This window comes from Grampus griseus (assembly GCF_964374135.1).
Source record: "Grampus griseus genome assembly, chromosome: 8".
In the NCBI taxonomy this organism is placed as follows: Eukaryota; Metazoa; Chordata; class Mammalia; order Artiodactyla; family Delphinidae; genus Grampus; species Grampus griseus.
The window spans coordinates 73,617,323-73,645,183 of record NC_139002.1 but is presented as its reverse complement, the minus strand read 5'-3'; the positions used below and the strand labels follow the sequence as shown (position 1 = coordinate 73,645,183).

The 27,861-nt window shown below is 41.0% G+C and overlaps 1 protein-coding gene across 1 annotated transcript in view; it reads right to left on the bottom strand.

Annotated features, from left to right (window-relative positions):
- Window positions 1–5,271: 5,271 nt before the first annotated feature.
- ZDHHC13 (zDHHC palmitoyltransferase 13) overlaps window positions 5,272–27,861 on the bottom strand; it is a 48,103-nt gene continuing 25,513 nt past the window's right edge. Inside the window, exons 9-17 of the mRNA XM_082660488.1 lie at window positions 26,057–26,190; window positions 22,852–22,964; window positions 17,947–18,065; window positions 17,014–17,076; window positions 16,219–16,312; window positions 14,495–14,578; window positions 10,552–10,709; window positions 8,171–8,268; window positions 5,272–5,865 (exon numbers count right to left, since the gene is read on the bottom strand). Coding sequence (XP_082516614.1) covers window positions 5,727–5,865; window positions 8,171–8,268; window positions 10,552–10,709; window positions 14,495–14,578; window positions 16,219–16,312; window positions 17,014–17,076; window positions 17,947–18,065; window positions 22,852–22,964; window positions 26,057–26,190 — 1,002 coding nt within the window. The 3' untranslated portion in view covers window positions 5,272–5,726. The remainder of the gene's footprint in view (window positions 5,866–8,170; window positions 8,269–10,551; window positions 10,710–14,494; window positions 14,579–16,218; window positions 16,313–17,013; window positions 17,077–17,946; window positions 18,066–22,851; window positions 22,965–26,056; window positions 26,191–27,861) is intronic.

Genomic DNA, 27,861 nt, shown 5'->3' with positions numbered 1-27,861 from the left:
AGCTACTGCCTTCTCCCCTCTCCTTTCAGAGCCAAACTGTAAGACTAGGTCCCATTTATTCCTTAGCACCTCGGCATCTGGCTTCCGATCCCCCCATGCCGCCACACCGCCGCACCTCCTGAGCACAAACTCTCCGGTCTCTCCTCAGTTGCTCTTCTCAGCCCTGCCTTCACTCCTGACCACTGCTTTCTCTCTGAAATTAGTTCCTCTCCTTGAATTCTATGACTCCGTCTCCCGACTGCCCTCATACCCAACCTCCTCCCAGCCCCCTCCCTTTCCTCTCCAGCTCCCTAGATCCATGTTCCATAAGGTCACATTCCTGCCCTTCTCCTCTCTCACTTTTTTTTTGTTTGCATTGGTTTTCATCTTTGGTCTATTTTTAGAATTGATCTTCCCATTTGGGGAGGGGAACTCCCTTTTCATTTTCATCTCATTTTTCTAGGTGTCTCCTGTGACAATCTCATCCCTGTGCCGGTGACTCCCATCCATGCCCTGGCCTCCTTCCAGCTGTCTTAACTGTTCCACTGGATAGCTTTAAGTATCTCAAACAGGCCCCAACTACCAAACTCACCACCCAGTCTCTCCACACTGTTTCCTTTACTTCTCAGAACAGCACCACCGCCCCCTCATTCACTGGGTTCAACACTGCAAAGCCATCCTTGACTCCTCCTCTGCCTCAGTCAGCAACGGGGCCTGCCCTTCCCTCCTGTGCCTTCACTACTGGTTGCCTAGACCACAACTAAAAGTTTACCTCTAACATTTTTTATCTGTCAGGGTCCAGTCAGAAAAACAGAAATCACACTAGTTTTGTTTTTTAAGAGAGAAAATAATAGAGGAAATTGGTGCTAAAATTTTTGAAAAAGTAACAAGGGACACACTGACTTAACACAGAGATACAAACTGCAGCAAGTAGCTACACCACCCCTGGGGCTGGGGAAACAAAGAGAAGAGATGGGGGTATCCTCATTTACATGCCTCAAGGACAGCTCTCCGGGGGGCTAGGAGTCAGACCTCTGAGGAGAGCGCCCTGCCTAACTGCTGGTGCTTCTAAGGGGCACCATGGAGCTGATCTAGGGAAATAGCTGGACACTGATTCCAACTGTCATTGTCGGGGTGAAGGGCCATTGTTTGAAGAGCACTGAGGGGAACAGCTGGCAAGTAGGATGGAGTAAGTCCCTTCTCCCCTCCTGCTTCCAGTCTACTGGCAGAATTTAACGGAAAGTCGGCTGACAAGGAGACTGTAATTTTCGGAGTCCTAGCCCAGACACACAACGCAGAGTAGAAGGGGAAGATGTGGCACATTTCCCTACCACTAGCTTCTCTCTCTCTGGTCAATTTTCCAAAGATTTCTGAATAGCCAGCATTTATTGAGCCCTTACTATGTGCCAATTCTAAGCACTTTCAATGTATGAACTCATCTAATCCTCTTAACAGCACCTGGAGGTGTATACACCCCACAATATTACCCACAATACAAATAAGGAAACGGAGGCACCAGAAAGCTAACTCGTGTGCCCAGAGATGAAAGTAGCTTATAACGGACATATCCAGGATGCATACCCAGGGTGCCTTTCACACCTACATATACCCGAGGGAAAAGCCACAATAGGATAATGGGAGTGCAATTCCCAAAGTAAGTGATTCTCAAACTGTAGCACATACATGTAAGAGCATCTGGGGAACCTGACAAAATTCAGACTCCAGGACTCTCTTCTGAGAGACTGATTCAAAAGGTCTGAGATGAGAAATTTGAATTGCAAACACATTATCCCTGGACACCACCCTCCACACCCACCCCCCAGCCCCTGATTCTGATGTGAATGGTCTGTGGACCACAATTTGAGAACACTAACTTGGCAGGGGTTGGTGAGAAAACAAGAGGATATAACTTGAAAAAGTCCACTTGCCCCCAGACTGAGAATCAGCCTTCAACACAACTCTGATCACATCGTGTTCTGCTTAAAATCTCTCAATTCCACTCAACAGACTTATTCAGCAGATTCATGCAAATATTTATTGAACACATACTACGCGTTAGACAGTATTTTAGGTGCTTGGGATACATCAGTGAACAGAACAAAGATCCCTCATGGACCTTATAATCTGACAGGATGGAGAGGGAGACAGTATGCAGTAGACAATAAATAAATCACACAGTATGTCAGAAGGTGGTTAAGTGCTATGGGGGAAAAGGTAGCGTAGGGTAAAGAAGAGGAAAAGGGCAAGAAAAGGATGTTACGGGCTTCCCTGGTGGCGCAGTGGTTGAGAGTCCGCCTGCCGATGCAGGGGACACGGTTCATGCCCCGGTCCGGGAAGATCCCACATGCCACGGAGTGGCTGGGCCCGTGAGTCATGGCCGCTGAGCCTGTGCGTCCGGAGCCTGTGCTCCGCAACGGGAGAGGCCACAACAGTGAGAGGCCCGCATACAGCAAAAAAAAAAAAAAAAAAGAAAGAAACGGATGTTACAACTTCCAAAATGTGGATGAGGGTAGGCCTCATTGAGAAACCGACATTTCAAAGAAAGCTGTGAGGAAAGGCACTATGGATTTCTGGGGTTACAGCAGTCTAGGCAGAGAGAACAGGCAGGGAAAGGTCTGAGGCAGAAGCATGCCTGGGAGGTATGTGGGATCAGCAAGGCGAAAAGCAAGAGAAGCGGTCAGATCCTATAGGGTCCTGCAGGCTACTGTCAGGGCTTCGGCTCTTCCTCTGGTGAAATGAAGAGCCACTGGAGGGTTCCTGAGCCCAGGAGTGACGTCATTCAATCTGCTTTGTACGAGGATCACCCCACTGCTTGTAACAGGGTGAGGGTAGAAGCAAGGAGACCAAATAAGAAAGCTGTAGTAATCCAGGCAAGAAGCGCTGGTAACTCAGGACTACAGCAGCAATGGTGGCCAAAAGGATTCAATTCTGGATATATTTTGAAGACAGAGCCAGTAGGATTTCTCAAAGAAATGAATCTGTGGTATTACGAGAAAAAGTAAGTTATCAAGAAAAGATTCTAAGGTTTTGGCCTGAGTAATGGAAAGGATGGAGTTTCTGATCAACTGATATGGGGAACACTGAGGGTAGGGAACAGGGTTGTGTATTTTTTATTCATTTACTTTAAAATGTATTGTATGTTTTATTTTTAATCGATTTTTAAAATCTATGTTTTATTTGTGCACATGGGGCTAGGGTAGAAATCAGAAGTTCAGTTTCAATTTGGACAAGTTAAATTTAATATGTCTATAGATGTTTAAGTGGGTATGTCAAGTACACAGTCTGGAGTTTGAGAAGGAAGTCCGAACTGGAGTTAACAACCTGGTGCGTTTGGGCACATAGATGGTATACGTCACTACACAATCCGATGAGATTATAAAGGAAGAGGAAGTGAGTTTAGATAAAGGGCAAGAAGATCAAGGAGTCGCCTCTGGGACATTCCACAATTAAATGGTAGGGGCGGCGGAAAAACAGCAAAGGAGATGTTAGGCTCTCAAGAGCAACCAGCGAGAGGAGGAGGAAACTCAGGGGTGCTCTCCTGGAGGCCAGGTGAGGAAAGTATATTAAGGAAGCACCTGTCAGATGCTGCTGGTGGGTTCTGTACGATGGACTTGGAGCTGACACGCAATTTAGCAACACAGAAGACACCGGTGTGCTTGACAAGAGCAGTTTCCATGAGGTGCTGGAGGTGAAAGCCTGACTGCAGATGGGTTAGGAGGAGGATGGGAGAGAGGACTTGGAGATATTGACAAGGTTTTCAAGAACTTTTACCTACAAGGGTAAAGAAATAGTTCCTTATTGCTCACTTTAATCTTACAGTTCCTTCCCTTAACATCGTTCAATGCCCCTGGTGATCTAGCCCCCGTCCACCTTTCCAACTTATTAACCAAGCTCCCCACTTCCAACATCCTATAGACCCAGGCTGTCATTGTTCTGACTATACTTTAGACTTTCCCGTTGTCTTTACTCATAGAGTTCTCTCCATCTGAATGCCTTTCACTTCCAACTCCCCATTTCCAAACTCAGTATCACTGAAAACCCTTTCTAATGCCCTATCATCCATAAACACTTCCTTGATTACACCCACCGAGGCTCTCCCCAACCTCTAAACTCTAACCGTATTTAATTTGCACCCCTCTTATAGCTTTTAGTATTTTCTACATTATACTATAGTTTCATGTATCCTAGCTTCCCCTCTAGACTGTAAATGCCATGATTAGTATGCCCAATTAAATGTTTTATGGCCTGCAACACCTAGCATGATGCTCCATAAATATTTGTGGAATAATTTAAAAATGAATGAAATGTGCTTTCCATGTTACATATCAATTAGGTGTGCTGCAATACAGTGGCTCTGGGAATTTGAATTTTAAACAAGTGAGCCCCAGGCCCCTGCCCTGTCCCTGTGACTCTGATCTAACTGGTCTATGGACCACAATTTGAGAATATTTACTTGGCGGGTGTTGGTGGGAAAGGAAGGGAGAGAGAAAAAGTCCTTCTGTCCCTTAAATGAGAATCAGTCTTCAAGCCACAATTGTGATCACATCATGTACTGCTTTAAAACCCTGCATTCATACAACAAATTCATTCAAATATTTATTGAACACATACGTGTCAGGTGGTATTCTAGGAGGCTGGGACCTCAGAGTGGGTAGCCCACTTGGTATCCATTTGACCTTGAAGAAAATACAAACTTCTTTAGGCTTTAGTTTCCTTATCTCAAAGCCTCTGTAGAAAAAAGGAGAACAGGTCTTTGAGGAACTGAAAGGTCTATGCCATTAGAGTACAAACTGTGGTCCAAAACAAGATGGTAAACAAAATAGGCGCTATCATTCAGGGCCAGCTGGACATGATAAGAATTTTAGCGCAATGGGAACCTAAGGAGGGGTTTTCAGCGGGAAGGTGCCATGCATGTCTAGGGGCGCGCACACACACACACACACACACACACACACGCGCGCGCACACACACACACACACACACACACACACGAGTTCAAGTTGAATTAGCATTTCTTCCAGAACAAAGAAAATGAGCAATTACAATCACACCAGTCGAATGTTTTAGGGGTACTAAGTAAAAATTGTAATTAATCTTTAAGATTTCCCGTTCAATTTTCTAAGCAAAACGGAAAACAAAATTAAATCTTGTTATTGCTACTAACAGTGATCTCAGCTCATTCCTGGGATTTGGGAATTTTTCTTCACATCCTATATATACCTTTTCTCAATTTAAGATTCAAGAAGTGTCAAGTGTCAGAAACTAAGTCTCAACTACAAAAAAAAATTTTTATTAAGCGTGAAAGCAAAACAGGTACATCTATTTAAATATTTTTTTACATATTTATAGATAAAACAAAGACAAATAATTTATCAAAAATTACAAGTTTAAAGAATAATACTATTTTGAAACAGCCAATAAAAGTATCTGAAAATACCACATTTTCTCCGTAATTGGTGAATATTATCTCCAAAAAAAAAAAAAAAAGGAACTTGCATTTTCTTGTGAAAAATATAAAAGTTTTTTTTTTTAGATGTCTGCCAAGATTGTTCAGAAACAGTCCATCTTACTAAGTCTGAAAAAGTGTAAGCCTTTCTCGAGAACTTCTGTTTTTACCAAATGCTTTAAAAACCACCTGTGTTTTCCTTTGGGATTAGGTGAACTCTAAATCTTCACTGCACTTGCAGACCACAGGGCATCAACATAAATACAAACAAATCAGAGTGAGAGCTGTGGGTTGCTTTTCTTCACACTGAGCGAAGAACCTTCTCCTTAGCTGGGTGAAAGACCATGGTGTACTGTGACGTCCAGTCTACTGCACAGGGCTTGACCAAGCCAAAGCAGCCACACTGAAAGAAATCCGCGAGGTTCTGTGTGAACCCAAGGCTGCCAAGAAAGAAAGAGAACACGTCTTACTACATTTCCTGTTAGCATTTGACAAACATTCATTCAAACATAAACATTCACTGAGAATTTACAGTATACATCCTTCCAAGATCCTGCAGCAATCTAGAGGTGAATCAGACAGTTCTTGAATTTATGGCCCTTAAAACTGAAGCCCAGTTCCATTTCTGGACCTGAATCCCTATTTTGAGATTCCCTGGCTTGTGCCCAGCAACTCAAGTTCATTTTGGGTCCCCACTCACTAGAACAGTCACTGCCACCATTAAGTTTCTTTCTTTCCATTCCCACTGCTCTAATTCAGACTTGGACTATCTCAAAGGACAGACAGGCCAGAAAAACTATGATCAACAAGATGGGATTCTTCGAATTCTAAGAAACTCTAAATGGTGTCTCTGTCTCAATTCCTTCTAATTCATCCTACATACTGGAGACTGGTCCTCCAAACACCTGATATATTCATAGCCCCTAACCTCCCAGTCAAAACCCTTTAACAACATTCCTCTGCCCAGAGGCTCAAAGCCAAATCCCTCATCTTTGTACTCACAGCCCTATACACTAAAGCCCAGGACTCCTCGGGTATTGATGCTCCAAACTCATCTTTTGTTATAGCTACTCTGGCTTTATTTCTCCCATGATCACAACTGCATGGGCCATTCTTCTACCCTGGAACCCACACTCCCCTACTCTTCCATCAGGTAACACCCTTATCCTTTTAAGCCCTACCAGTTCTCAAGGCCTAGGTCAAGGCCCACTTCCCCTTTGGAGCCTTCCTGACTACATATCTTCAGCATCATTTTTTCCTCCATTAAATTCCTGAATGCTACTGTCTGTTCCAGTTATCATGAATATTCATTTTTAGGCATATGCCCCATCTTTCAAGTGCCTAACCCAACGTCTTAAACACATCGGAACACATCTGTGTGTGAGGATGCATGTGCCACTGCTGCTGGTTACTGAGAGTGGTCAAGAAACTTCCAAGGCTTCTAAGAAGGTAGCTTCCCAGGCAGGGGGTTGCCCACACGGAACTGATGGGGTGGAAGCAGGGAGGCATGCTGGGGACCGACAGGGCCCAGTTCAAGAGCTGGCTAGTGAGTAAAAGTAACTTAGGGGAAGACAATAAGACAAATCTTTGGAAGCTAGTTTCAAAGTGGCTCCAAGGCTTTACCTTTAGTTCCTCCAGTAATGCTGCCATGTCTTAGCAATTCCCCAAAACGCCCCAACTCTCTCACCTCTGGCCCTTTATTCAGACACTTCTCCAGGGCTCGGGATGCCCTTCCTTCCTGCTCCCCACCCCACACCTTTCAAGGCTCAGCTTAAAATTCCACCTCTGTCACAAAGAGGTCCGTACTTCGGTGGAGTAAATATTCCTCCGGTTAAGTCACTGAGAAAGGGATTTTATTATCACTGCCAGTCTGAAACAATCATCACAAGCTTAACACGACTCTCTACACTCCATCACTTTGGCCGTCTCTTCCCAATTAAGTCAATTTCTCTCCTCTAAACACACATCATAGTCATATCCCAGGCTCTGATTTCCTTGTCTAACAGCCTAACAGTTTCATCTTGTACCGTGAGTGTGCTTTAAAATAGACTGCTCATGAGATATGCCGTGAGCAGGCAAATCCCTAGAGGGCACTGGGTCACCTCTGCAGCGCTCTCAGCCTCCAAGATCCCGACATATCTGACAGGAAGATAAGCTTCAAACCCTGATCTCTCATCTCATAAGATGACGGCAATCCTACAAACACTCTCATTTTCAGCTGGGGACAGGTTTTACACAACCAGTGCTCTGGGGAAAACATATCCCAAACCTGAAAAAGTAACTCTTCCCTGACACAGGTGGGCACTTTAAACATCGAGCTAAAAGAATTACTGGTGATAGAAAGTCAGGTTGAAAATCCTGGCAAAGCTCACAATCTAACGCTTTCTACAGAGAGCCCCGTGGCTGGCTTTCTCAGCCACGTGCTTAGTTATCTCACGCTGACTTCATGCCAGCAATATGCAACCTTGTGACCATGTGGCTTGACTGAAGAGATCTCCCATCTTGGCAAAACTTCAAAGTCACTTACTGTTTGTGCTGAGTCCAGCAGACTAAATCTTACCACCTTGGGGCTCATGACCTTACCACTCATCTCCTGTCACTGAGGCTTCCAAGAAAGAAGAGGTTCAACTCCGTCAGCCAGTTAGAGGATGGCAGCAGGGCTGTGGGTGGTGACACTAGGTCGGGAAACCAATGGCGAGGCCAGCACCTTCCACCGGCTCAGTGGGCAGAATAGGTCCCACTTACTTGTATGGGGTCCTCCTGAGGGACAATGTCTGTTTCATGTGCCTGCTCTGCTTCAGCAGGCTGGTTCTCTCATGAGAGGTCAGGCCCAGAAAAGCAATCTGAAAATGAAGGTGGGAAGGTACATGAAAAACACTACCACATCGAGGCTCATCACTCTTGGCATCGCATCACAGGACACTGGCAAACATTCAGTTCTCCCCTAAAGGCAACATCACCTGGACTGCTAACCAATGATCACGGTGAGGGCAAGGACAGAGCAGCTCAAAACAAGACTCCTATGTAAATCCAGTAGCTGGGCAATTCTTTTTTTTTTTATTGTCTGACTTTTATTAACCTTCAAGAAAGCAGAGTGCATTGACTCAGTCGTGAAATGATTGCTTTAGTAATTCAAGCTGTGGCTTACGGCCATGTTTAGACTCTCAACACATTCAGCATTCAACTTCCAGGTGAATCAAACAACATAAGGTCAGCATTAATGCAATTATCTCAACCTCTATACGCTTCTTAGTATCTCTTTGAAAAGGGCCAAATAAAAAAGTTAATCTGAAGTGAAGAACATTTAAATCCATAAATTTGGGGAAGTGTAAGAATTAAGGTAACTTTAAAAACTCTCAAATCATTAAAACCAGTATTTTTCACTAAGCTATCTCACCTAATCCTCAAAATAATTCAAACATCAAGTTCCTTACCTGTAAGACAGAGATTATCACAGCATCCTCATCGGATTCTCTAAGGATTTGTGATAAGATATTTAAAATGATTCAGTGCACAGGCTGACAGAGATGAAGTAACTGGTCCAAGGCCACACAGCTTAGAAAGTGGCAGAACTGGGGCGGACACCTCAGTCAGTGTGAGAATAAAGCCCACGGTCCTTGCCAGCCATCTATATGCTCAGTCTGACTCCCTACGGTCAAAACCATGACTCACCTGAGCACTCAGGAAACGAAAGGCTTTAAATAACTGGACTGTCTTGTTTATTAAGAAAACAACTTTACTCTGAATTCCTGTTTTTGAAAACTATCCAAAATTTTGAGTCCACTCTCCTGCCTCAGAGAGTATAAACAAACTTTCTTTTAAAAAGTAAAGATATTATAGCCTCAAATGTACTTATTCTAAGAGTCCAGGAAAGAAGAAAGAGAATTAGAACTGATGTCCCAAATCTTAGGTTCTGCTTCTAACTCCACCTCTGACTGAGCCCTATGGCCATAAGCAAGGCGCTCAACATCTCTTAGGTTTAGTTTTCTCATCCATAAAATGGAAACACGACTTTGGCACAGACTCCATCTCAAATGTCTGTGAGGCCATTGACGGGAAAGTGCTTTGGAATACGTAAAGCATATATAAATATGAGGTATTACAAATGATTATAATATTAATAATCATTGATGCTAATATCCATTCTTACTGCCTGAGTCTGTAGATGTCAGACAGGAGACTAGGACAGGTATTATTCAGAAACCTCAGTTCAGCCAGTATTATTAGCTTAATTCCTTTCCTTAGCCTTTTCCCCCCTTTTTCTTACTTTATTTTTTATTATTATTGCAGAATTGGTTACTCTCCCATAAAAATGGAATACATCTTGCTTTTGCTGAGTAATGCTCTAATGATCTGAGCTCTGGCAATAACCAGCTCAGATGATCACGGCTGTCTATTCCACGGGGGCAGGCCGTAGCAACAATGAGAATGAGGTTATGCTCGTAAGCGAAGGCAGGCAGCAGGGAGGGGACAGGAGCGTCACAGAAAGCTGAAGGTGGTGGCTACTGCCCCAGAGCGTGAGCTTTCTAACGGTCACGACCTACTCTGCAAGCGTAATTACCATGTCTGTTGGTTAGTGATACATCTTTCATTTCTTCCCCACTTCCATCCACTTAAGTACTGCATAATAAGAAGGATAACAAACAGGGCTGGGAAAAGTGAGGGAACATAATCATCTCGCATTTGCACAATGCTTTACAGTTCATACCATGCTTTCATACGCCATATAATTTAATTATATGATGGAAAAACCCCTTGAAATGAACTGTCAGAAGACCTAAGTTTCCAGTTCTGATTTTGCCACTCACTGGGTGACCTTGAGCAATTCAATTCACCTCTCTGTACCTCTATCTGTAAAAGAGGTCAGATTAGATAAATCCTAGGGCTACACTAACACCTTATTACTCTAACCTTTAAACCACCCTGCGAGAGTAGACAGGCATTATTATCCCCATTTTACAGACAAGGAAACTGAAATTCGGGAGTCAAATGACATGCCCAGACCCACAGAGTAAGTGACAGAAGTGGAACTCAAGTCTAAGTCTTCTGATTTGAAATTCTAGTCTTTCTATCTCACTATGGGGTATTGGAAATTTTACTCAAAGGCATTATAAGAAGATAAATACCTGAAAGAGCTGAGTTAGTAATAAAAATGTTGACCATGAGAAATGGAAAGTTGCTAACGTGAAGATATATACGACCCAAGGGGAACAGGCCACGATCTGATTGAGGTAGGTCCACAGTCCATCTGCTTTGAATGTTGTGACACAATGATTTGACCAATCTGTGAATTCACAAAAAAGGAACCCATTATTTAAAAAGGCAACAAACTAGTGATCATTCCTCAAGAAGATAAAAATCACTGCAGTTCTGTTTAGGGAGAAGAGAAAGTAAGACATGATGGCACAGATCAGAACTCAACTTTAAGATTTTATCTTCCAAATAAATGTCAGCTCAACAAAGATTAAAAAAAAAAGATACCTCACTGTTAAGGCCATGATAATACTGCATTGGTAGTTGGCAATGAGGGAATAAAAGCAAAAAAGGTCTATAAAATCATCACTAAAATTAGCATATTCAGTATAAAATACACTGGCCAGAAGTTAATTGTTCAAGGACTTGATAACTGGGAATGATTATATATTTAATAAACATTTGTCCTAGAAAATTCTCTATCGTATCCATGTCACAGCAAGATAAGGGTCTATTACAGAACAGAATATAAACTCTTACTAAGGGTTCAGATCAACAGGCCATTCCTGTGGGCACAAGAAATCCTATAAGCACCTAGATACCACTGGACCACAGCCTACAGCATGCAGTTACTGGGTGTACTTCTGCACCGGGACCATAATTAATCCTGCAGGGGTAGAAAAGCCAGGTGAGAGAACTCATGAGTCAGACACCCCTAGGAAAAGAACAGAGAACAAGATTCATATGGTCGCAGCTCAGTTTTTCCCCAGGAACATCTATTTACATGCCAATCAAAAGTGAGGCCTTCACTATGGTCTTCATGATATTGACCCCCTAACCACAGCCAAGAGCAGCAGTAAGAACACAGGTAGGAAGCAGCAGAAATAAGGGAACAGATCTTCAAGGTTATGTAAAACCAATGACTTTAAACAGGCATCATGAGCATTCATAAAGGACAAGGAAATAAGAATTGTGTAGATTTGCACCTTGAGGTTTCATAAATGCCTCTGACAATTTGATAAGTAGTTTCAGACATTTTCCCAAAGCAGCACTTAAGAGCTCCTGGGACAGGAAGAAAATGAGTCCATGACTTAACTATCAACTGTCTGTCCATTTTTTCTTTTTGAGTCTCATTTGATTTCCAACGATCTTTCATGAATATATGCCAGAAGAATTCTAAGGGCAATCATCATAGAGTAACAATCAAGGTAAAAAAACTTAAGGTAAATTACACTTTCTTTAGAGCTTCTCATTAGGACTGCAAAGAAAGATGCATTCCATGTACCTGACATAACAAAAAAAAGAATATCATTTCCAACAGCAGGCAGAGGAAACAGCTGCTGAGTGGGAAAGGGTATCTACTTTCTTTCAGCTTATGGATTTCTACTGCTCCCTTCTGGGAATTTTTTTGATAACACAGCATGACTTTGAATGGAAATTTTCATAGGACTGATTTCAGATTTATCAAAGATATGGCTGCAAATGGCCACATACATTATGTTATGCAATATAACACTTTAATATGTACTAACAATACATTCTTATCAGGTGGTCACTGGCTAATGATAGGGAACGCATATTGCTCCAGGTCAATCATTTTCATCTTCAAACAACTCTGACAGTTACAATGTTCTTTCTAACAATGATCTAAAATCTTTCTCCCTGTAACTTGCGGGATGCTGACACTTTGAGTGACTTACTGTCCACCCTGAAAACAGACCTCACAAAAGGGGAAATGCATGGAGGCTGCACAGAGTCAGAGTAGCTGGAACCGGATCCCACGAGGAGGATGAGGGTGCACAGCAGCATTCTGGCACCAGGAGCGTTAATGAGAAACAAAGGAGGTGGGATGACAATGAGGCCTCATTAGAAAAATGGAGCACAAGTTCGTTTTTGCCGTCTGTGAAATAACGATAAATGACAGGATGCGTGCATTCGGTGTAAAGAAATACTGTCAGAATATAAATGGGATAAAAGTAACAAAACATGTTCAGCTAGTCTATACAGCTGTTAGTAAATGTAAGGTGGGACTGTTCCTAAGAAACAAAAAAACGTGATACAAAAATTGGTTCAGAGCCAGAGAATAAAGACAAAGAGGAGGGAAGAACCAAACGCATGTAATAAGGAAGCAACTTGGAAAGAATGAATGTGATGGAAAATTACTTCTGTCCTTATCAATACAGTTGTATGCTGGACATAGCCACCACACAAAGATGACTATTTTTAGTGAAGAGAGAGAATGGGGAGAGACAAGAGTGGTGTAAAATCTGGCTCCTCTCCCCGAGGATCAAGTCCAAGGGACAAGTTGGTCCATGGGCCAGCTTAAAAAGGTTTTCCAGGAATATGCTTTATTCTCAGGCCTTAAAAAGGCAGCTCTTTCGACAGAAAGCAGCGCTGTCAAAAAAATCTTTTATTTCTTACACCACAGGACATAATCTAAGAGGTTTTAAAATTTCAATGCTTAGGACTTCTGATGGCCTTTGACAAGAACTGAGATCAGGGATCACAACCTTCTGACTTAGGTCCATTTGAGATGGTGGCAGTTACAGTGAGCTACGAAAGCACTCCCTAGTGATCAGAGACACCAAAGGTGTCTGGTACGGAGAAGGGCTGACAAGGTAACTGAGACCCCCTCCATGCCTACGGCAGGGCTAAAAATAGATCATTTCGTAGATTTTAATTAACAATCTCTAAACATGAAACCCTAAACAAAACAAAACTTGTAATACTGGATGTTTCTGGAGAAGAGATCTGGGAGGCTGGGGACAGCACAGGAGGAACTGTCTTTCAAAAACTAAACAAAGTTTAAATTAGAGAAAGCCAGTGGGTGAGTGGGGTGGGGAGTGTAAGGTGCGGTGGGACTTGGGATGCTAAGGGGAAAAGAAAAATTGTAGGAAAAAACTTTCCACGTCTTCCTGAATCATTTCAGATTTTAGCTCAAGCAACAAACTAGTATTATTCTACTGGCAAAATCTAAGACTTAAGCATGAATACAACAGGAGGGTGGATGGAAACAGATCAGTAGCGAAGCCTCTGCCTCTAGATCCAAATTCTCCTAAAACCTTCAGAATAAATGAATAATAAACAGTTAAACAAATAAAGTCAAAATAAACTACAAGCACAGTGTTTCTGGTTAGGTAACCTATTCCAAGGTCTGAAAAGCATAGTCATGCAATTCTTAAGAGCTAACCAAAATCCTCCCTGCTTCAATTTAAACCCTGTTCTTAGTCACTCACCTTGGAACAGCTCAACGTCACTCCCTACATGAGACCCCCTCAACGCCCTTCTGCACTGCTGATGAAAAGTTATTTGCCTTTCTCAGGGATGCAGAATAAGTGAGCTAGTGTTTTCTTCCAAGTTATTATTTCCGACCTTTCGATCATTGTTACTGTTTTCCCATCAGTTCTAAGTTGTGACTTGACATCTGTCAAATGGCATGAGCTTTCAGTTTTGTTCCTTAATTACTGTGACCACCTCCACCTCCCTCCCACAACCTCTCTAGCACCAACGTTTTTTTTTTCCTAGCTTATTTACTTATCACTTCCCTTGCTTTGTACTTGAACACCTACCTGATTTTTACTCATTTCACTGGGGGATAAATCTGCACTTACCTTAAATCAATCTCTATTTCTGACCACTTCTCAAATTTATCAAGGTCACTTTAGAGTAGAATCTCTTCCAAACTACCGACAACTAACCTCTTCTAGCACTTCCTGCAGCTTCCCAATGCTGAGAGAGTCTCAGAGACATTTGTTTCGTTTTTATTAGGGTATGGTTTATAGTCATCCAGCCGGAATGTGAGATACAAGAGTTTACAAGAAAAAGTATATGTGAGTGCAGGTGCATAAGTTTGCTATAAGAAAAATTTATACTTACAGATGAAAGATTCATATATAATCCAGTCACACACGATGGAAAGGAAAAATAAGAAGAATATGTAATAATGATGGTTGCCAAAACCTACATCAAAAAGAAAAACATGTTTAATACTTTCTTCCAATGATTTTCCAGATCAAGACCTTATTAAACCACTTCCCTGTCAAAAGCCTTCACCAAAGTAAAAAAGAAATAAGCAGTTGTTTTGCTTTTAAATACCATTAAACCCAAACCAAACAGCTCTGATATGTCATGTTCAATTGTCCATGTTCACTAAACTAATATTTATTCATTACCTACCTAAAAGAAGACACTTCTTTTTTGGATAGAGCAAATACAGCTCTAGGATGGCCTATACAGCATTGGAGGGAGGGGAGGAGGCAGGATTTGGGGCAAGTCATACCCTGTCTCTTCCTTCCTTCCGTGTAATAAGTTTATATAAGTACAACTTCTGGACATCAAGTACTGACTTAATCAGGGGAACAGAGAAAACAAATCTGAGGGGCAACAGATATATTGCAGGAGACTGACACAGCAAAAGAGGGGCAACCTGCGGCCTGAGAAAGGCCTACAGAAGCAAAGAAGGGGTGAGGGGGCCGGGCAACCAAGCTCCACTCTTGCACACGCTGCCCCCTTGATGCTGGAGACGGCAGCATTTTGATGCTGATGACACAAAAGCTCCTTAGCCACCATCACATTCCCACCTCCTCCTGAGGTAGCAAAGCCCAGCAGAAGGAGCAACACCCACTGGAATCAGGAGACCCAGATTTACGAACGACAAGCTGTGTGACTACAGGTACATCATTTAACTTCTCTGATTCAGTGTCCTCACTTTTAATATGGGGAAAACCTCTCTTCTGTCTACTTCACAGGCCTGTGGCAACCAAACAGGATGATATATACGAAAACACTACGTAAACGCAATGTGATAAAAATATGTGGCCTCATCCCATTGTTTTCCCACTGCCATTCAAAGGTGCCTGCTATAATGCCAATCATCTCATCTCTATGGTGGGATGGGGTACACGAAGCCCAGAAGCCCAGGAATTCTCTCTTCACCTGTTCTCTAGGAACAGTGGAGAACATCAAAATGCACCAAGGAAAGCTGCCTGAGCTGAGGCAGCCTTTTGTTCATCAAGATTATACATGCATAGCCTCCCCTGAAGACCCGTGACCATAGTTCCTCTGAAGTTCCTCATAATAAAGCCCTGGCTTTTACTGTGACGGCTCGGAGGAAACCCAGGGCTTCAGATCAGAACACTGCCTGGGTGGAAGGCAATCCCCAGACCCCTGCCATCTCTGGTTCTAGCACCTACCTGAGCCTTAGAGGCAAGTAGAGAAGGTGAATAAAAGGGACAAGACACAAAATATGGAAAAGACATGGTATCTAGAGTGGAAGACTGGCACTACTAAAGTGATCTCAAGCAAATAATTTAACCTTTAATATTTTTTCAACTCTAAAATGGAGGTAATAATACCAACCTCTGATGTTCAAAAAGGATACTATATATGAAGGTACTTTATACATGTTAAAATACTATACAAATGACATTAATTATTATTATTAACATCAAGAGTCAGTGTTCCAAAGGTGTTAGACCACAAAGCTGATTCTCTGACAAGCAAGAGTGGACCCCTTACATGCTTTCCACTTTTTCTGAGTCACACACATAACTAAAGAGAGCTGAACTTCAAAATGGTAAATGGAAACTTGAGCCTCTCACCGATGCACCGTCCAGTCCACAGGCAATGTTGATCATACCGAGCCACACAGGAGTCGCACACATGGCAGTGGAGTGACCGTAATGGCTTCCTTATCTAAGTGGACAATTAAGAGAGATCTAAGCAAAAATCAGAATCTCAAAGCGGTAACAAATCAAAAGCAAAATCTTATTCCTAAATTATAACGACATTGGCACAAATAATCCTACATCGATCATCAATTCACTTAGAGGCTCTGGGATGCCTTATTACTATTTACATCCACATGTCTAATTAGGCCATCACTAAAAGGGATTTGAATTCCAGAGCTTACTGACACTGACTAAGGGGAAAAGAGGCAGCACCACACAGCAGAATGAGCCCTGGACTAAGAAAAAGGGAACCGAGTTACACTTCTGGTTCTGCCAATAATTTAGGGAAAGTTACTTCCTCCCTTTAGGCTATGAATCTTCAGTTGCTAAATCAAAGGTTTCATTAAGTGGTTTCTAGGGTCATCATGAGCCTCTGACTCCAAGTTAGTTCTAACATATGCTTCATGGCAGGGAAAAGCAAAGAAAACACACAAAGAGATTTAACCACAGGCAACTTCAAGAGATTACAAACATCATTCTCCCACATGTTCAAGGCAGAAGACTGTTCTGACAGTAATGCAAAATTTTAAAAAACAAATTTTACACCTGGTAAAAAGAAAGGTGTATAAATATACCATGAAGATTTGAGAAATGCTTACATGAGCAATGTAACCAAGAATTTGCTTTTACGATGGGAAAAAAATTATAAAGAAAAGACTCACTCACAAGACATGATGTACAAAATGTTCTGAAATCCAGACAGCCGGTCTCTGCAAGGGTGATGATATTCTGAAAGACATCAAGTTTGACCTTACGTTTGCGTTTTGTTGGGGAATGGATGATGCATGGTTACATACCATTCTCACAGCTCTCTCTTCAAACTGAGGTAGCTAGAAAAGCAACTTAGAAGACTTGCCACCATATCATTCTGTGCTTGAAATATGTGACTTTTCAAGGCTGCATTTTCAACCATAGCCAATAAATTAGAATGCACAAAAATTACACCCCCCCTTTTCTCCATGAATGGCAATGATTTTTCAGTTATAATATGCTATAGAAAAATAAATACATACATTATACACTCATAAAAAAGGAACAAAAACCACCTACACATCAGAACTGATGGTTATAAGCACCAAAGGCAGTCTTTCAGGAACACTGGCTTTAGGTAACATAGAAGACAACAGTCTCCCCAACTTCTAAACATTCACGAGCAATGGAAGACACATCATGTCATCTGACAATTTCATGTCTGAGGAAGAGAAGGGGCCTCTTCTCAGCCAGTAAGGAGAAGGACTCTCCTTGACCCCTGCCTAGATACCCTCCATGTACTTAATGGGGGAATTTAAACTGTATGATCATTATCTAAGTATTACTATAAAGAAGTAGGCGCTCACATCTACTGACAGAAATTATACCTGAAAAAGTCCCAGTGGGATATTACTGTAATAAAAAATAAAAATATTTTTTAAACTTTCATATAAATAAATGACAGTGGAGAAATCTGTTTGTTGATTTTAATCATCCCACATTTACAGTGCATCTATTAGGTCCCAGGCACTAGAGACATAGGCACGACAAAAACCAACATGGTCGTGACCCTCTGTAGTTTCCATACCCTCCTATAAAAAAATCAGTAACATTACAGAGAAAGCTCACCATCTTCCTTTCTTCTTCGGAAGCCTTAGTGAAGCCTGGATCAGTTGCCCAAGTCTTGTAGAAAAAGTAGAGGAAGGCTACTAGGCTGAGAATGAAAACGAAATAGAAAATGGTGCCTGCTAAATGTTAAAGCAAAGTTAAGGAACATATCAGACTTCCAGTAAGGACAGCCTAATTATGATGAAAGAAAATTTCATCACTGGTGCCTAAGAGTCTCTTCTCTCTGCATTCTAGCCTCACCTTCCCTTACGTACACATATCCCTACCCTCAAACCTGGCCCCATTCTATGCTCTAATCCTGTAGGAATTTGCTCACAGTTGGCTAATAATTAATCTCTTCTCATTAGTTGAAACTCATAAAATATTGATAGGAATAGTTATAATATATGAAGAACCTCCTAAAAATTGAAAAACCTTCCAGATCCAAATAAATTAATATCTAAACGGTGTAACTGTGGCTCTCCTGTGCACATCTAAAACAGTATTTTCTGATCATTTTAACAAAATTAGTCAAAGAAACAAACCACTGAATTCAGAGAGGCCAACTAAAACTATTTCCCTATATATTAAATTAATGCCAGCAAAGATTTCCTACTGGAAAGTTTTCATAACTTAATCCTTGTAACTGTATTAGGCTGAGTTAATTCAGAAACAAATTGCTCTCCTTGCAAAGAGATTACAAATCAGATACTATTTGGAAAGGCAGATATTACGGATAAGTTAAGATAAAGTGTTTCAAGGATAAACATTACCCACTTTGAAGTGTTTTTGAAATGGTACAAATTCTTTGTATAAAAAAGTAAAACTCTGCCCCAGGGAAAGACAAATGAATGTGCAATAATAAACCGATACTGCCAGTAGTAAACCAGTTCTCCTTGCCCAATTAAAATCACTATATTGACATAGTAACTGTATCTGCCTTCCAAGGTGTTGCCAAGATGTTCTTGTGCTAAACTTCAGAGTGGAAAAGGTGGCCATAAAATAAAATTCTGAACGCTTGCTATTCAAAGTGTGGTCCATGGGTCCCACAGTAATGGCTTTACCTGGAATCTTGCTACAAGGGCAGAATTCCAGACCTCACCCCAGACCTGCAGAAGCAGACTCTGGATTTTAACAAGATCCCTAGAGGATGCACATGCACATTATAGTTTGAGAAGCACTGCTCTAGCCCACAAAAAACAACACAACCACATCTGGTTCAGGTAGGCAGGAACGAATCCTGTTGGTTTAGTTTATCTGTTTATCTGCAGATGGGCCTGGCTTTAAGAAAGATAGGATCCAAAAAAGTTGTGTGAAACTGAAATTTAATTCCCATAAAATCCTGATCAACACACATGACACAGTCTCAAAAACACATTCAGTTTAATCACATGATAATCTCATGTGTATTGACTGGACCAAATTTTGGGCTCTTATTCTGAATAACTTTCAAAACCAATCCCAGGAGAATCAATGGATTTTTCTCCTTCCAAGTAACCTGAATTGCACTACATTCCCTCACATAAAAGCCAAACATTCCTTGCTTCCATGTCCTTGCTTTGTGTGGTTCATTGCCCTCAAGTGCTCCCTACTTCACCCCATCTACTTCTAAAACCACATTTTTGGGACGTCCGAGTCCTAACTGCCTTCAAGACCTAACTTAAAATCCTCCTTCCCCCTTTAGGTCTTTCCAGATTCCCTATGGGAAAGGATTCTCTCCCTTCCCTGAACCTAAGAATGCTTATTCTACAGCACTTAGCCCTTAGGTCATAGTTGTTTGTAGACATCGCAGCCTCACCAGTTAGCTTGTGACCCTTTTGCAGTTAAAAAGTTTCTCAAAGTGGTTCTAAAATCTGCCTTTTTATAACTTGGACTAACTGGTTTTCATTCTTTAGCTCCTTTATTTCTACACTGTAGATCTACACTATAGGTGTCCTATAGATAGACCCTATAGAAGCTGCTTCCCCATTTGTTCAATAATTATTGAGTGCTCATTCTATACAGTGCACTGGCTTCCAAATGACAGACTTCCAAACACCTGAAATTGGAAGGCAGCGCTCACACCTCCAGGATAAGCAGCAACAGCATTCCTCCTACAACACGCTCTCCTGGGTATGTTCCTGCTTTGTTCCTGCTCTCTTTTAAAAGAACACATCTCAGCTGTGTCCTGACCAGGGCAGAAGACAGTGAGATTGCTGATGTCTTTTCCTTGGACACTCACATCGTCCTTATATACTGGCTTCCTTGAAAGCTGCATCACTACCCATGCTGGGTTTTTAGTCAAAGCTCCTGGTTCTTTTTCACTTGACCGGAACCTATGTCATTCCCGAAACAATGCGCACTTGTACACGTTGATCCTCTGAAACCCAGCATTAGGGGCTTCACATATTTATCCTTCTGAATTAAGTAACTCAGCTAGAGACAGAATCACAAATGTAACGTTCAGTGGTTCGCCATCTCTTTCCTGAATCCTCATCTTACTTCCAAACTCATTAGTTAGGTCCTCTCTCCTCTCAAACCTGCCTCATAAAAGATAAACACATTATTTGCTGAACATATAAAAGGCACCAGAAGAAACTGCTCATCTGAGGAGCTAACCTAGAGCTGCTCTTAAAATTAATCCCAACATGTAGCCTTCCACACAGATTTTATTCATAAGAGCAATTAATAATAATAATAAAATAACAGGTATTCTTTACAGAATGGGGACTATGCTCAGCACCTTACAGACATCCTAGCGCAGTAGTCCTTGCAGCTGCCCCATGAACTTGCTACTGTTATCTCCAATTTACAGAAAAACAGAGACTCAGTGAAATTATTTGCCCAATGGTACATAACTAGTAAGAAAAAAAAGCCTCAACTCCAATTCATTCTGTCTGATTCCAAAGACCACACTCTTTCCACAGTTTCCCAGACTCTCTTCCCACGATGGGCAAGGCAGCTGTGGGAGTGGAAGCCCCATGCAATCCACACTTGGCAACACGGCTAGTCTACACTCTCAGGCTGGGTCTTTCCAGGGTAGCGCCTCAGTGCACACCCGAGGCGGTTCTAACAGCATTTACCATTCAGCCTGAAAACCACTGATCTGATGGCGCCACCTACTGACCGACCTGCCCTCACCAGCAGTGGCCTCACACGGGTGCTTAGAACAAACGGCTTCATGCTGTACGTGTGAGTAAAATACCTTCCTGTCAACTCCAACATCTTAAGATTCTGTCCAGCTACGGAAATCAAAACAGTTCTTCTGATATAATGACATCTTCACAAATATTGAACAGCAGTAAACTCAAATGAATACGAAGCTGAATACTAACTAAATACCTCTGTAATTGAGGTTTTCAAACTACAGTGCAGTAACATGTTTGTTAATACTAATGCTGCAAACTTGAAATAATTCAATGTAAAAACTATCACATTTTAGGTACAAAATTTGGAATAGTGTGAGTTTCTCACATTTTAAAAATTCATCAAGAAACACAATTTTTAAACTGTGCTTACTCCACTGCATGTGAGTTGGTATATAAAAGTATCAGCCAGCCCTTTCAGTACCATGTCAACTACAATAGGATTTACCAGCCTTGGGACTCCTACAAGTGATAAAGTATTTTTGTATCACATTATGATATCATCCAAGCCTTTATTAAGTGGTGGTAATAAGGCTAGTGCTTAAAAAGCTGCTCTCAAATCAATAATTATGAGACAAAGGTTAGATGTAATAAAATCTTTTGAAAAAAGTCAAATGCCCTCCGTAGTATGCTGTGCCATTCATTTAGATTAAAGGAATCTGAAAAATATGAGAGCTAATGCTCAGAAATAAAAAGCATCCTTAAAGTAAAAACATGCTATATAGTGAGGGGAGATGCACTCTGAGAACTCATATGCCTCTCTCACTTTACATTTATTCCTATGAAAAAGTATTCTTGACCTGAGCGTATGCACCTCTCTCATAAACAGTATTCTTTCTTTTCAAGTGTGTCACTACTAGAAAGAGAAATAACATAGAGCTAAAGGAATACGCTTAAAGGTACATGTCTATCTACCATACCCCTTCTTCCCTTACCCTGTAAGGAAAACAAGACTTTAATGTCTTCCTAGGGTCCTTCGAAGGGGAAAAAGGAGCCTGGAAAGAGGTGGGAACATCAAAAATTGGAGAAAATGCCTCTTTCCCAATGGGAGCTATAAGTAACTATAAAGTAAGAAGTAACCCCTATCCCCACTTCTAGGTGACTAGACTTGGCCTGGGCCCTGCTCCTCAAGTGATAAACCTATCCCTTAGATGAGATTTTTTAAGCTACGGGCTGCCATCCATTAGTAGGTCATGAAAGAAATAAATGGGCTATGACCAGCACTTGTTAAAAAGGAAATAGAATAGGATAAAACAACAAAATATCAGAGTAAAGCACATATTCAGATTATTGCTTTCTGAAACATTTTTCACATATGTTTTGGGTGGCAATGCAAATTTATTTATACTGTGTACTGAAAATCACTGCCTTAGATAATAACACTGCACTGACCATTGCTGAGGAGGACATATTTCCTCCAGTATTCTTCCCATGCAGGAGACCTTGGTACCCAGAAGATTTATTCATCACCTATAACTGCTGACCAAGTTAAAAGAACCATCGGACCTTGAAGAGAATCTCAAGGCAATACAACAAATTTTTATGGATCTAAATAAAACAGTAATTCATTATATTGTTTCCTTCCTATGAGTAATCAATACTAGACACCTGCTGTTTCCATAGTGTACTCTGAGATCATTTCCAGAATTCAGTAGATTTCCAACATTAAACATCTTCAACCAGGACCATTAAATGAATATAAATTTGACTTACTTTCCCTGGATCTCTTCTAGTAGCTAAATTTCTAACAATGGCATTAGTAATTTTTAAAAGCAAAATGAGATATGCATTTAAATGTAACCTGGAAGGATATCAGGAACAAATAAGATGAACCAAGTCACAAATATCCAAAAAATGGAACTCAGCAAAAAGACTGTTGGTAAGTACATAAGGCTCTTATACCCGACCAAGAACCTACAAGAAAAAAAAGGATAAAGTATTAGTGAAAATAAGCTCGAATCATATTAATTTTAGCTCTAAATCCCCTTAAGTAATAATAGTAATAATAATGATGCCCTCACATAACAACAACAGCTTTCACTGAGTGCTGTGCGCCACTTTCCATGTGGTAACAGAGTTACACACCATCATCACCCCATTTTACATGTGAGAAAACTGAAGCACCGGGACCTCATAAAGTGAATGTTCTAGTTCCCACAATTAACTGATAGATTATTCCATTCCCAGTAACTTTACACTTTCAAATCTTTTTTACTTCTATTGCAACATATATTTGTATTTCTTTCTTTTCTGGCATATCATATTTTCAAATACTCCAAAATGCAAAAATATAAGTCCTTGGAGATTCACCTTCGCATTTAACAAGCTTTCTTCTAGAGGCTAGCAGTGTGTTTCTGAAACATACAGATGCACACAACCTTGAGCACTTTCATCCCACAAACAGCTTGCAAAGCAGACCCTCGATGTAAGAAGACACATAAAGGCTAACGGTGACACTAGTCATCAAACACCAACCGTCTCGCTTGGGTCAAAAGCAACTTGGAAGTCCACATATAACTTACTCAAACGTTTAATATTGTTGTTTCAAATGAAAAAATCTGTCTTTTACAATAAATACTCGATATAGTAAATCAGTGCATGAATAGAGTTTACCTGGATCTACTTTAAAATTTATACCAGAAAAAAAAAAGGGTGATGGTAGATATTAAAGGGTTTTTAAAAAGCTATCAAGATCATAAACACAATTATGATAAAATAATATCTGACAACAACTAAAGATCCCAAACCTCAGGTCTCCAGTATGCTGCCAGAATAGGCCAAACAGCGCCCATGTAATCTCCACGGCATGGCTTGTCTGAGATTTTGCAGCAAAATATGTTTGACCTAATTAAGTGGTGCAGTGAACCACCTAGTTTGTAACAGCCTGCTACTATGACCTGTCTACTTCTAACAGGTATCTCATAGCAGCCTGGATCAATAAGCAACCTCCCGTGGAGCCTAATAACAGTGGAAGTTTACAGCTGCTTACCTCCGTGAAATTGGGACTCTATAGAGTGGGAGAAATAAAAGCAGTTACCATATGAATTTCTCTCCTGTTTGAATAGTGTACATATGCTAAGCCTAGCATACGAAGCCCTCAGCTCGCAAACAAAAGTTTCCATATGCATTTTTTGTAATGTGAGTTTCTATTAAAACAAACAAAATCTCAAATGCCCCTATCCTAGGTGAGTAGATATAGCCAGCCTTTGCTTTCTCTCTGGAAAAAAGAAAAAGTGATGATTGTAATTTGGCTTAAAATTTATCTGAAGACCAAGTCAACCCAATTAGTGGAAAATAAATGAATATCTCTAACTTATAAGTTTTCTGAATAGCAGACAATTTTAGGCATTTTGCTATTTTTCAGAAATTTGAACTTTTATTTAACATTTAAATTCATTTCCAGCCTACTGTCCTGCTCTTGAGTGATTAAGAGGTAAAATTCCTCTAATGCTTTGTTTTTTGTTATAACAAAAGCAACTCATGCTTATTCTACAAAACGCTGGTAATCAAAAGAAGGACACAGAAATACTCATAATCGCACCCTGAAGAGAGCAACACAGCACTTCCTTCCAGATTCTCTTTTATGGATCATCATCCTTACATTTTCCTTTCAGTGACTGAAATGTTCAACAGGAGAGACAAGTGTCCTGCTTGTATGAGCCTTACATTCCAGGAAACAGTGATTAAGTGCCATGAAGAAAATACAATGGGGTGATGCAGTACAGTCAGTCAGGCATGGCCTCGCTGAGGAGGGGACGCTGGAACTGAGGCCTGACTGACGTCTCCCGCTATGCAACAATATGGTATCAGAACCCTTCAGACAGAGACACAAGCAAGAGCCAAGGCCAAAGGTGGGAATGAGCTTGACGTGTTTTAGAAACAGAAAGAAGGATGGAGGGCAGTGAAGGGAAGAGATGATGTCAGAGGGGAGGGAATGAATTACATAATACCTCACAGGCAAGGAGTTTGGATGTCATTCTGAGAACAAGGAAAAGCCACTTGAGGGCTTTACACAAGGAGAAAAGACAGAAACTGGTTTGCCTTTTTAAAAGACCACCCTGATTGCCAAGTGAGGAGGAACTACAGCGGGTAAGAGATGGAATCAGGAGACCAGTTGGGAGGCTTGGTCTAGGGTGCCAGCTGAGGAGAGGCAGAGAGCAGACCAGAGAGCAGGAAGGACTTGGTAATGTGCTGAGTGGGGGAAGTGAGGAGAAAGGAAGAACAGAGGAGGACAGTAATCCAAGGATGGTACCCCTTATTCATGTGAGGAACTGGGTGCCATTCTACTGGGAAAGGGAGGTGAGAAGAAGAGATTGGGGTGTGACATGATTATTGAGTACCGTGTCGGCCACTGTTTAACCATTGTATTTGTATTAACGATGAAGCAGGCATTGTCACAATTTTCATCCTCATTTTACAGATGAAGAAATCGAGGCACAGAGAGGTAAACCAACTGGCTCAAGGTCAGACTGTTATGTGGTAAAGCTTGACTTGAACCCAGGCAATCTTTATATATATCATGTATGAATATTTTCCTAAAAATAGAACCATACCATAGTTACTATTTTATAACTTCCTGTGATTTAATTAGGTTGTTTCAACTAAAAAACATTAAGAGCAAAAGTAACTAGTTTACTAGTTTAGATTTAGAATCTAGATTTAGAATAGGAAAAAACAAAATTTCTGAAAAATGGGCAAAAATGCTTCAAGATGCAAAACAGTTACAAAAATCTCCCCATTATTCACTGAGATTAACAATTCAAAAAGTGAGCTAGGATATTTATTTTCCACCAATTGTCAATGCAGTTAAATTACTGGATTGACCAATTTGCTTTCAGTCAAATCATATGCCAGCAAAGCTCTTCCCTCCCACCCTGAGGATGTTTCTACGTGACAAGTAATATGCACAGTTCAATAAAAATCTGCAACTCCAGCTAATCAGCAATAGAAATAAGCACTCAAATTGGAAATGCTATAACCAGCCTTGCAGAGATTAATATACACACCTTGGAAACAAAGATGTCAGAAAAAACAATACTATTAGAAGAAATCCTTTTAAAAGCCAAGAATCTGAACTGAAGTCCAATATGTATCCAACAGCCCACATGGTAATCACAGAAAGCATCATCAGCAGGAAGAGCTATTAAGAGATTCAGAATTTTAGAACTTTATGGATTTTACCACCTAAGTATCTAATAATAATTAGTTCAATAGAAAAACTACTTCCTAAATATACGGTAACAATTAATACAACAGCAGAACACAGAATTTTTCTTCAAAATTGCAGATTGATAAATCTGAAGTTTGAGAAATTACAAACCTTGGAAACAATCTTTTTTTTTTTTTGGAAACAATCTTTTAAAAGCCTTACATTAATAAAACGTTGCTTAAACATGTTTTGTTTTGCTTTCTTCCACTCCAAGAAACGGTGATCTTTTAAGAAAAGTGTTGATGATAGCTGACATTTAAAAAAATAATTTCTTTCAAACAGTATTATATGTCAGAAAGCATAAAGCAAGACAAAAAGACCACACAAAAATCAACACACCCAAGATTCAACGAAGAGAGTATAAGAGTTCCAACCTGGGCACTGGATGGTGCCATCCCCTGATAAAGAAGGTTAGAAGGAACAAGTCTGGATTGCGTTTAGGGCACATGGAACTGTAGATGCCTATGGACGTCTAGCAGATAGCCAGGAGTCAGTCAGAAAAGCAGGCCTACCACACAGGAGAAAACCTGGTGTTCATCAGTATACAGGTGGGAAAACCAGGAATGAAGAGCATCCTGAGGACTGTGTGCAGGTAGAAAGGGGCAGAATCTTGGCCGTTGGAAACACTCAAGGGTCAAAAAGGTAAGTCCCAAAAGGTAAGTAAGTAGAGTGATCAGTATGACCAGAAAGGCAGGACGAGAACCAGAAGAAAGGTTCCAGTGAAGCCAGGGGAGAGAGCTTCAAGAAGGGAGTAGTTCTCAGTGTCAAATGTCACATGGAGGCCAAAGACTTAAACATATCCTCAGGATGCTAATAATTCGGGTTTATTCTGAAAAGTTAAGAGAATGAAGCGTCTACAAACCAACAGTGTGGCTATCTGCATTGAAGCCAGGCACCACATCTGTACAATGCAATCCCTTAAGTGCAACATACATGACCTTGGAAGTAAGCAGGGCTCATGCGACAGCAAAGGGAGAAAATATATTCTGCCCTATCTTCTTCAACCTTTACTTCCCTGAGCCACGTTCTGAGGACGGATAATTTCAAATGATATGAAATCTTTAATATGCTTCCAATTCTAATTTGCATGATAACACAAAATGTGCAAGTCTAGATATCTTTTTAAAAAAGGTAAACTTGGAATCTACAAGCAACATAATCTCAGTACAGAAATAACAATTAAATGTGGATCTCAAAATTTTAATCCCAGATACAGTACTCACAGATGAGCCACACTATTTCCTCATTCAACAAATATTCCAGTGTGTACCATATGCTAGGCACTGTTCCAGGCACTTAGGGGCACATCGATGAATTTAAGGTCTTTCTCTCAACGGGGCCTAAATTCTAGACAGACAAATGTACTAACTGAATTTTATAGTATATAAAAAGCTGGATGGAAACCAATGTAAGGACTTCGGCTTTTTTTTTTTTTTTTTTTGCGGTACGTGGGCCTCTCACTGTTGTGGCCTCTCCCATTGCGGAGCACAGGCTTCGGATGCGCAGGCTCAGCAGCCATGGCTCACGGGCCCAGCTGCTCTGTGGCATGTGGGATCTTACCGGACCGGGGCACGAACCCGTGTCCCCTGCATTGGCAGGCGG